This window comes from Dipodomys ordii, unplaced genomic scaffold (assembly GCF_000151885.1).
Source record: "Dipodomys ordii isolate 6190 unplaced genomic scaffold, Dord_2.0 Scaffold63, whole genome shotgun sequence".
Taxonomy (NCBI): Eukaryota; Metazoa; Chordata; class Mammalia; order Rodentia; family Heteromyidae; genus Dipodomys; species Dipodomys ordii.
This window is the reverse complement of record NW_012267279.1, coordinates 1361874-1373654: the sequence shown is the minus strand read 5'-3', so window position 1 is coordinate 1373654 and position 11781 is coordinate 1361874. Positions and strand designations below refer to the sequence as shown.

Here is an 11781-nt window from a genome sequence, read left to right as displayed (position 1 = left end):
TTTTCTTTTTGCTTATGTGGTGCTGAGGAATTGAACCCAGGGCCTCAGGCATGCAAGGCAAGCACTCTACCACTGAGCCACCTTCCCAGGCCTAAAAATACTATTTATAAGACCATAATACTGTAAATATCGAATATTACTCTAATAAAAAGTACAATTACTTTTAGGAGATCATGGAAATGAGAAAGGTACAGATAAAAATCATGAAGGGAAGGATGAGATGGTTCATTTTTCATGATAAAACATCCACAGAAATAAGAAAAGAGAAGATGAAAGACTATTTACAGATTACTATTTAATTCTTTAAAAATTATGTGCCTAGCACTGGGCAAGGTGTTACAAGCCTATTCCAGCACTCAGGAGGCTGAGGCAAGAGAATTGAGTTCAAGAAAACATAATGGGACCACATATGAAAACTATTACAACACCACCACCAACCAAAAGAAAAGCCTATGTTAAATCTAATTTAAATTGAAAATAACTTACAGATCTGTTATTTTAACTGTAAAATCAGAAAAATATTAGCACTTACTTCAATACCATCAAATTCAAATTTTATAACAGGTACAAAAGCATCTTCAACAGCCTGTGAAAGAGGAAAACAATTATAACAATTATTGCCTAACTACAAACAATGTGAATATACTTGTTCCAGTTTATATTTTAACTCAATAAAAAGTGAAAATGTCAACATTGTTAGGATAAGGCGCTTAATTTTGTAATCTTAATTAGTCAAAAAATACAAAGTAACTACGACAGTAGTTATCTTGACATCCTAAAATATTTTGTTGGAAATTGGAAGGCAGAATTGCTATCATCTAGGTACGTAAAACTGATATCACAATTAACCTGGGTATAAAAATTAAAGACAATAGTACTCACGACTAATCTATCAAAAAATATTTGAAAAACTAAGTTCACTACTCAACAAATTATTGGTACTGAAATTTTATCTAATGAATGGAGGGATACATACATATATGTATCTATATGTATATATGTATAGATATGTATGTGTGCATATATGTATACACACAAACTAAACTATACATACACAGTATTCACAAGCTGATACGTATTAGCAATTCAGATTTAAAAAAATTTTTTTTTTTGTCGGTTGTGGGACTTGAACTCGGCTTGAACGCTGTCCCTCAGCTCTTCAGCTCAAGGCTAGAGCTCTACCACTTAAGCCACAGCACCACTTCTGCCTTTTTCTGTTTATGTGGTGCTGAGGAATTGAACCCAGGGCCTCATGCATGCAAGGCAAGCGCTCTACCACTGAGCCACCTTCCCAGCCCCCAGATTAAAATTTTTTAAAAACCTTAAAGAAATTATCACCACACCTCTATTTATAGATAAGGAAACTGAGTCTGAGAGAGACAGGTAAAAAGGATTAAGACTAAAAGTATAGATTTTTAGCTCATGTAACTGTAACCCCTCCTCTGTACAGTATTCTCACAATAAAAAAACATATTAAAAAAAAAGTATAGATTTTAAGGCTTGACTCAGAGCCTGGTCACTATCCCTTAGCTTTTTATCTCAAGACTAATGCTCTACCACGTGATCCAGTTTCCCAGTCGTTTTTTGTGTTGGTTATTTTTGAGATAGAATCTTGTTTTATGCCCAGTCTAGATGATAAGGCTCCTATATATGCTTCCTTTTGTTGCTAGGATCACAGATGAGTGCCACTGTGACCAGCCACTGTGCTACTCCGTGGCTTGGCACATATGACAGGCACATATTATCCATACTCAATCACTGGTTGGGAAGAAGTCTTAAAAACTTTCATACCTAGTTGACTGAATCTTGATGCTTTCTCTGATCTCTGCCTCCCTAATAGCTAGGTGACAGACATGCTTAAGCTAATGCATCTGGATGATATAGCTTCTTAAGAGGTATTTCAATAATCTCAAGCCTAGTTTCTAGAGTTATTTGTTACAAAGTTCAAAATATTAAAGGCTGGAGGATACTTACTCTTAGGTTTCTAATCCCATCTTGATGTTTCAGTTTTTCAAAAAAAGACTGAAAAAAATCAGATCTTTCCACATGTCTTGGAGCTACACACAGTGCATCAATGTCAGCTCCTACAAATCAAACTGTATCTCATTAAAAGAGTATTATATATTATATTTCATCAAAGTTTACTTTAAACACAAATAGAACAAAATATGAAAGGTAAGTATAAGAAAATGTTAACAATGATTAGCTCTTAATAGAAAGGTAATGATTATGAAAGATTATAGAATGATCATGATAATTATTATGAATAATTATAGAAAGATAATTATTACAGATAATGATTAGCTTTTAACAGAAAGATAATGGGGTTTTCTCCCCTATATTTTCTAATTGTGAACAACATTATGAGTTTATTGGAAATTCTAATTATTAAAAATAATAGAAAAGCAGTTACCTTTGGTGTGTACTCCCAGTCTGTAGGATCCAAATGTGAAAATTTTACCACCCACAGTGGCTACAACAGAAGGTGGAAGATTCTAAAAAAAAAGTTAGGCAAAAGTTAATTATTCAAGTTATCTTGTGTGAAAAGCACCTAATGCTAACTGAATTTTGTTACACAATTTGTGGCACACTTGTTAATCTTGATGAGATTTATAAAAGTACCTTAAGGCACTTTCAGTTGCCACTTGAAATAAAGAGGCTGTTTCTAGAGGGAAGATAAAACAAATTCATGCCCATGATACATGCCCACCTCTCTATCTTCAAGCATTTTTTAAAAAATCACTTGGTCCAACTTTTAGTCTATCTTTTGTTTTATTACCTTGCAGTGTAACTGAGGAACTCTAACTACTAAACCAGTGAGCTTTCAACTTAGTTTCTAAAACAAAACTCTCATTACTGAATTATTCTATTACACAGCTACTCTTTTCAAAACTTGACAGTTTATCCTCAACCCCATATAACAAAAGAACATACTTTATTAAAATCAAACCCATAAAAGTAAGGATTATACTTACCAGGGTTCATTAAAAAACAAACTATATGGATAGTATGAATTTGGGGGCTTACTACTGAAAAAAATCTCTTTTCTGAAGCTCAAACCACCAATTTTTCATAATCCAATTTCCTTTCCATTGCATTTTCTGTGTGTCTGCTTCAAACATTTGTTCATTCTCATTGTAGTTTATCCATTTTCCAAAATTCACTTTAAGTTCAGGCTCTTCCATCAAACCACCTCTGATTATTCTTACTTTGTAGCTCTTTTTCCTGTCCTCTTCTACCATTATAATCTTTAACTTCTTTCTTTTTCCTGTCCTCTTCTACCATTATAATCTTTAAATTCTTTTACGCTACATGTACCTACATTTTAAACTATGTTGCAGTTCTTCAACCATATTTAAATTGCTCAAAGGTAAGAAATTTATCTCCTATTACTCTCTATTTCCCTATAATACCCAACAAAAAGTTCTGCAGAATAACTGATGATTATGTGAATAAACCATGCTACTTTTGTCTAATGAATATTAATGTTTCAGGAGTAACAAATTTTATAGGCAGAAAAGAGAAAATTTACTGATGATTAACATAAACAAAAAGCAGGAGCCAGGGCCTTAAAAAAAACAACTCGTGGCTTTCATTCTATTTTGAAAGACATGATCCTTGCATGATGTATTTTAAAGTAATATGCTGAATCACAGGATATAATAATATAATAACAGGTTCGACATAATAGTTAACAAACACGATTTTTACCATGTCAGAGAGAATTGAGAGTGGTGGGGGCTATATGAGGCACAGGAGGGCATTCAAACTTCTTTCTGCTGTGCACAAAAGCAAACCTAATGTTGCCAGATCTGATTACTTCTTAAGAAGTGTGAAATCTGGCTTTGCAACTAAAATATCGTAGTATTTAACATTTTAACTTTACTACATATGGGACAAAGAAGACTTTTATATGGATTTGCAGCTATAATTGGCTATGCCTGGAGTAAATCTTTATCTATTTAGATATTAAATTGTTTGAAACAGTTTATTCCTAAATATATCAGAGAACTGAGAAGTTGTTTGTATTGGTTCAATGTTCTTTATTATAAAATTTTTATTTATTATAAAACCAACAGACAGCCATGAAATAATAGCTCAAAATAAGTAACTTAACGGAACTACAGATCCTGACAATAGGTATCAAAATCAAAATCAAGCTAGGTGCTAGTGGCTCACATTTGTAATCCTAGCTACTCAGGAATCTGAGATCTGAGGATCTCGGTATCAAGCCAGCCCAGGCAGGAAAGTCCATGAAACTCTTATCTTCAATAAACTACTCAGAAAAAGCCAAAGTGGCACTGTTGCTAAAGTGCTAAAGTGCTAACCTTGAGAAAAAGTTGTTCAGGCACAGAGCTCAGGCCCAGAATTCAAGCCCCAGTATCAGCACTGGGAAAAAATAAATAAGTAAAATAAAAAATAAATCAAAGGATTGAACCTATATGTTTCATTTGGTAACCAAGTTGTACACCCTATTATTCTGCAAAAAAGGTAAGTGCATCAAGAAAATGAATAACACCCTTTTGTAAACATGAATAAAAGCATCCCACCAAAGAAGTAAATATGAATACAGATATATATATATATATGCATGAAGTGTTACTTGATAAACACATATCCAGAGTTGAGTTTTAAGGTATTTCAGATAATCCTCCATTCTTTTTTTTTGGTCAGTAGTGAGGCCTGAACTCTGGGCCTGGGCACTGTCCCTGAGCTCTTCAGCTCAAGGCTAGCACTCTACCACTTGAACCACAGCACCACTTCTGGCTTTTTCTATGTATGTGGTGCTGAGGAATTGAATCCAGGGCCTCATGCATGCAACGCAAGCACTCTACCACTGAGCCATCTTCCCAGCCCCAATCCTCCATTCTTGTAACTTGTTGCTTAGATGAATACAAGAAAACACAGAATTTCATGTAGTTCAGTCTTACCTTACTCTCACTGACATCAGAAATCCATTCTTTTACTAAGTTATTCAATTTACCAAGAACAACAAGCCTGTAATTAAAAAAAAAAGTAAAACTTTAGATTTAAACTTAAACATGCAGACAGTACCTTTATATTGGTGCTGGGATAAAAGCATATTATATATGTGCTAATGATATCCCATCTGTTGATACACAACAACATCTTTGACATCCTCTGGCACCTTAAGAGTGTAGAGGATGGTAAACAAGATGATACTACTATGATCTTAAAGCTATTTTCACAACTTAAGAAATTTAATACAAGTTACAATACATGAAGTTACTTTCAATGGGACTGTAAATGCCAAGTGAATTGTCAACTTTTTTACTACACAATTTTTTCATTTCAATGTGGTGTTAAGGCTAGCATTTTCTTATTGATAGTCATAGGTTTTTGGATAATTAAAATGGGTAAATTATTGGTTAATTTTTTATTAAATATTACTTAACTAGTTCAGAATTCTGTATTATTACAACATATTGCAATTCATTGTATAAAGAATCACATTAAAAACAAACAACAACGATGATGATGATGATGATGATGATGAAAATGATGATGACGAAACCCAGCTGGGTGCTGGTGGCTCATGCCTGTAATGTCAGAAGACTGAGATCTGAGGATTACAGTACAAAACCAACTGGGGCAGGAAAGTCCATTGAGACTCCAATCTCCAATTTACCACTAAAAAGCTTAAAGTGGAACTTAGGCAAAAATGGTAGCATGCCAGCTTTGAGCAAGAAAAAGCTCAGCCTCAGTGCCCAGGTTCTGAGTTCAAGCCCCGTACCCACACAAACAAGAAAGAAAAAAAATATGGGTTAGGTAGCTCAAGAACAGCATGCACAATTGAACTTCTTTCTAAACTTAGTTCTCTTCCATCTTTCCCAGAAAATGCAATTCCATCTTTCAAAAGTGATGTGATTAAATGCTTAATATCACCTTCCCCAATATTTTTTTCTTACATTTCTAGAAAGAAACACACTACCTCTAAAACATACCTAGATCATACCTTCTGAACAACCCTACCATTAAAACATTATCTGGAATTTACTACCACTTATCACCTTCATTGCTTTTCTCCAGGTTCCAGACACTATCATTTCCTCCTTGGGTCATTATAGTGGTTTTTCTTACAGACTATTCCCAATACAGGAGCCACAGTTACTATGTTAAAACATAAGTCAGATCTTGTCAATCTTTTATTCAAACCCCTAATAACTACTTTTTTTCCAAAACTTCTATGATGCCTTACAAAGTCCTAAGTGCCCTTGTCCTCTAAGCTCCTTCTGACCTCACTAAGCCCACATTGCCCTCACTTGCTCTGCTTCAGATAACCAAGATATCTTCCTATATACTCAATCATACCAATTACACTCTCCCTCAGGCTTACGGAACAGAAAATTCTTTAAATATCCACACAATTCCATCACTCACCTTAAATGTCTCTTTTGGGTGTGTGTGTGTGTGTTTCAGTACAAGGGTTTGAAATCAGAGCCTCATATTTGCTAGGCAGGTCCACTACTGCTAAGCCATGCCTCCTACCATTTTTGTACAGCTAAGGATCTGGACTGAGATATTTCTATTTTAGAATTCCATTGTCCTCAGGATGACAGGCATACAACAACATGCCTTCCATTGAGATGAAGTCTTGCAGACTTTTCTGCCTGGGCTGGCCTGGAATCCCCCACTCCCTCTAGCTTAGCATGACAGACATATACCATCATTGCCCAACTATAGATTGAAGTCTTGTGAATTTTTATGTTCAGGCCATTCTCAAACTGATTCTTCTACTCTCAGTCTCCCAAATTGCAAGGATTATAATCCTAACTAGTATGAGCCACTGGTGCCCAGCAAATGTCATTTTCTTTTCTTTTTCCTTTTTGATTCAGGGCCTGGGTGTTGTTCCTGAGCTTTTAAACTCAAGGCCAGCACTCTACTACTTGAATCACAGCTCCACTTCCAGCTTTTTGCTGGTTAATTGGAGGCAAGAATCTCACTTTTCTGCCTAGACTGGCTTCGAACTGCCATCCTTGATCTCAGCCTGCTGAGTAGCTAGGATTATAGGTGTAAACCCCTGGTACCCAACTAAATGTTATTTTTGTATGAGACCTTTTTTGAAGAACTTTTTGTCACTGCTGCAGTCTAGACAGGGACATAGTGAGTTCTCAATACACACACATACACACACACACACACACATGCATGCGCGTGTGTATGTTGAATTAATGTTCAATAGTTGACAGTTTTCAATGACTTACCTGTGGTTCAATTCTTCCTCATCTTCAAATACTCCAAATGGTTTCATGGCATCAATTAATTTCTGTGTGTAAATATGGTCAATTTCTTTAGGACATGCCAAACTTATTGGAGAAGTTATTCCATAATGCTTTTGTTGACGCTGGCTGTCCAGCATGGTATTTCTGTCCAAGAAAAAGAGAACAGAAAAAAAAAAGTATTATATCATACTAATGTATTGCTCTCTCATTCTATTCATTTTATCTGAACTACCTTTGTTGTATTAACAGTCAAGACAGGCACTTCAAAAAAAAAGAAAACTAAGTATTTTGTATCTATGTTTATGAAGAGGTATTCATCTTATCTCTAGTTTTCATGTTTAGGATGTCTTTTCAAGCCCAAAGCAGCATATGTTGGCATCAAGATAACTGTACCAATACTACTCAATACTAGTCATTCAAAAGCACTAACACTACTCAGTTCAAATGTGCAGAGCCTGAATGGGATTTGTGACAGGGTAACCCCAGTATACCCTGCAGACTTAAGATGTTAAAATCTTTGGAAAGCAGTTAAAAACCTGAACAAAACTTATGTAAAAACAATGCTTTCGTTTCTCCCAAAAAAGGAACAAACATCCATCAAAAAGCCCTTGTGATATAATCTGGCTTTTAAAAAGTAAACACAAGCTGGGCGCTGGTGGCTCACGCCTGTAATCCTAGCTACTCAGGAGGCTGAGATCTGAGGATCGTGGTTCAAAGCCAATAAACCACCAGAAAACCGGAAGTGGCGCTGTAGCTCAAGTGGTAGAGTGCTCGCCTTGAGCTGAAGAGCTGAGGACAGCGCCCAGGCCCAGAGTTCAAGCCCCACGACCGACAAAAAAAAAAAAAAAAAGTAAACACAAACTAGATTATGTCTTTGGGAAACCTACATTAACACCTTTTGTTTGAGTAGAATGTCTAGTCCTATTTCTTTTTGCTGGTCTGGGACTTAGACTCTGTCCCCAAGCTTTTTTGTGCTCAAGACTAGTGCTCTACCATTTAAGCTCCACTTCCTACTTTTGTGTGTGTGGTTAGCTGGAGATATCAGTCTCCTGGACCTTTCTGCCCAGGCTAGATTCAAATTATGATCCTCCTGAGTAGCTAGAATTACAGGTGTGAGCCACTGGCATCCCGTTAGTCCTAATATTTTGTGGTTCTACTTACTTGTTCTCTTCATTTTAGACCTATACTCATACATAATTTTCAAAATGAATTACATTTTTTAAACTCTAAATGGCAACCTTTTACAGGATACAAGTGACCTACCTGCTACAGTCCCTAGACAGCAGAGTCTTGAATAATGTGCAACAAAATTTCTGAGCCTTGGGGTTTATATAGATAATCATTTCAAAGTAAATTTTGGGAACAAGATCTGGTTAAATTTTATTTTGCTATGCAAGTACAGTTAAAACAAGCATATACACTAACCTATAAACTCTACTATATATCTTAGTAATGCTTTTATGAAGGGCCTTTAACACCAGCAGTATTAAGATACTGAAATGTAGTCTTTTAACTTGAATAAATTAGCCTTATTTTTAAAAAGTGCAGAGAGATGAAGACAGGAAGGTTAAAAGGCCAGGCATGGCAGTCATGCCCATAATCTCAGCCACTTAGGAGGTTGATGTTAAGAGAATCCAGAGGGTCAAGGGTAGCCTGGGTTACACAGTGAGATCCTATCTCATTTGAAAACAAACAAGTTAATTGGTGAAGGGGTGATGTTGGAGGACTAACTTGTATTTTATTCTACAGCAGTCTAACTGTAATTGTCAAAAATTGTGTACTTCAAAATAGTGAAGACGCTGAGTGTTCCCAACAAATGTCTGAGGTTTTGTTTTTATTTTTTTTTGGGGGGGGCAGTCATGGGGCTTGAACTCTGGGCCTGGACATTGTCCCTCAGCTCTTTAGCTCAAGGCTAGCACTCTACCACTTCAGCCACAGCACCACTTCACTTCTGGTTTTCTGAGTGGTTTATTGGAGATAAAGAGTTTCATGGACTTTCCTGCCCAGGCTGGCTTTGAATGGTGATCCTCAGATCTCAGCCTCCTGAGTAGCTAGGATTACAGGTATGAGCCACCAGTGCCAGACTGAGATTTTTAACTTGTCAAAAGCATTGGGAGCTGAGGATAGCATTCAGTGGCATATGGTTTGCCTAGCATGTTTCTTTTTTGTTGCTTTTTTGTCTTTGTTGTTGTTGTAGTTGGTCATGGGAGCTGAACTCTGGGCCTGAGTGTTGTCCCTCAGCTCTTCAGCTCAAGGCTAGCACCCTACCACTTGAGCCACAGTGCCACTTCTGGCCTGTTTCTGCTTATGTGGTAACCCAGGTCTTCATGCATGTGAGGCAAGCACTCTACCACTAAGCCAACTTCCCGGCCCCACATTTTTGATTCTTAGTACCAAAAACCCTTAAATCTCACACTAGCTTATGCATTACTAAGTTCACAAACTAAGACATTTTAGTTAATCATTAGGTAAGGACAGAGACTCAAAGAGAAGATAAAATAACCTTATGTCTTCTAAAATGATTCAAAAAAACAAAAGGAGAAAGAGTATCAGGAATAGTTATTTTCTCTCCAATATTTATTTTGCTGTGGAACAAACAAAACTTCAATTAGTCATTTTAAGTTGTATTTTTCTTAAAGATGTGGCTTTACGCTGTATGGTATTTTCCCACACACAAACACACACACACACACCAAGATAAAAAAAGAAAAAGATGTGGCTTTACACTCCTGAGTATTGTTTGTCCATATACATGTCCATACATGATATAAAATCATTCGATTACATAAAAATCTCAAAAAAAAAAGCCCAATGAGAGATAAATTCTCAAGTGCTAGTTATGCTACAGGTAAGAACCTGAGAAAAAGCCCAATTTGGAACTCTAAAACCTCTTCCCACTAGTCCAACTATTTCAGTTCTGACAAGCCTTGTCTCAATTTCTTCTCTATATGCTCAGAAAGTTGGCTATCTGTAAGTCCTTGCTGGTCCTCAAATCTAGGGTTCTGAACATTATCATCTACTTGGGGCGGAGGGGGAGCAAACAACATATCCCCCATCCCTTCAACCCACCAATTTCACTAATAGAGAAAATCTATCGAGTAGTCCTATAAAAGAATGTTCACTGTCAAGTGCTAAAACTAAACATTTTGAAGTAAATAAATAAATAAGATAGTCATGTAACAACCACCCGGCCCCTGTGGACCCGGCTACTAGAGGGGGCGAGGCACCAAGCCCCACACGGTGAGCTGTCATGAAGTGATTGGACAGTGGACAGCTTGGGGGAGGGGCATGAATGGCGGTTGAAAACCGTTAGGCAGTTGATCCGTTAGAGTGGGGGAAGGGCACAGCTTATATATAGGGGAGTGAGTAGAGAGGGGGTGGTGGTAGAGAGAGAGACAGCAGGAGGGGAAAGTCAGGAGCAGAGCAGGGCAGGTCTATGGTGAGGTCTCTAGAGAAGCCTGTGGAGAGGCACCTACCGGAGCACAGCAGGGAAGGCCTGTGGAAAGGCCTGCAGAGGAAGAGGAAGGAAAGAAAAGGAAAACCCTTCCTCTTTGGAGGTTTGGAGCTTTGGAGGTCTGAGGTTTGGAGGTTTGCAGACTAACTAATAAAGGTCGGGGCTGTCCATTAGAGGCTTGGAGGTTTGGTAGTTGAGGCTGCTTTTGGTTCTGGGTATCTAGCCCAGGACAAGGTAGTCACAGGTCCCCTTTCTGGTGTAGGGTGAATAAATTTGTTATCTTTAACCGTGCCTCGATGGATTGTCTCATTCTTTGGAGGTCATAATTGTCACTAATAGTTAAGCTACTATATTAGAGTGTATATCTACAATGGGATACAACATATTAGTTAATATGAATTATATTTGAAAACATCTCCATGGACATAGCTGAGAGATCTATGTTGTCTCTGCTAGCTTGCATGTAATACTAGATATGCAAGAGTCTGAGATCTGAGGATCATGGTTGGAATCCCAGCCCCAGCAGGAAAGTCCATTAAGACTCATCCAATTTACCACCAAAAGCTGGTAGTGTAACTGTTGCTCAAGTGGTATAGCACCAGCCTTGAATGAAAAAGCTTAGGGACAGCGCCGAGGCCCTGAATTCAACTCCCAATACTGGGGTGTGCGCGCGTGCGCGCGCACACACACACACACACACGCGCCCATACAATTTAGGAATAAGTGATTACGACTTAGAGAAAGTTTAAAAACAAGCACACAGATGACAGTTGTGGACAGAGGCACATATGATAGCCTAAAACACCCACAGCAACAATACAAATCAAATTCAGGGCTGTGGGGACCTCTGGATTGGGCTAATGAATGAGACCACAGGAGAGAGATGTATTTGGAACACGGACACCACGTTATCCTTGGGCAGAAATGGGTGGTGGCTACACAAACGGCAATATCTGTCATTCTCCGCATTTTTCTGTAGGTTTAAATGATTTCTTAATAATACACCGGAACGCTGGGCTCCCACAAATTCTCAGCGAGCACGGAAACTGTTCCTGACTTATCCAAGTGGGGGGGGGTAGGGAG

At 37.6% G+C, this 11781-nt stretch overlaps 1 protein-coding gene across 3 annotated transcripts in view; it reads right to left on the bottom strand.

Moving 5' to 3' along the window:
- Papolg (poly(A) polymerase gamma) overlaps positions 1 to 11781 on the bottom strand; it is a 57854-nt gene that overhangs the window by 27524 nt on the left and 18549 nt on the right. For all 3 annotated transcript variants that reach the window (XR_001175303.1, XM_013022522.1, XM_013022523.1), the window contains 5 exons: positions 7227 to 7388; positions 4932 to 4998; positions 2414 to 2495; positions 1975 to 2084; positions 533 to 586 (listed from right to left, as the gene is read on the bottom strand). Coding sequence is in view for 2 of the 3 variants with exons in the window: in XM_013022522.1 (XP_012877976.1) it covers positions 533 to 586; positions 1975 to 2084; positions 2414 to 2495; positions 4932 to 4998; positions 7227 to 7388 (475 nt within the window). In the remaining variant the exon portion in view is untranslated. The remainder of the gene's footprint in view (positions 1 to 532; positions 587 to 1974; positions 2085 to 2413; positions 2496 to 4931; positions 4999 to 7226; positions 7389 to 11781) is intronic.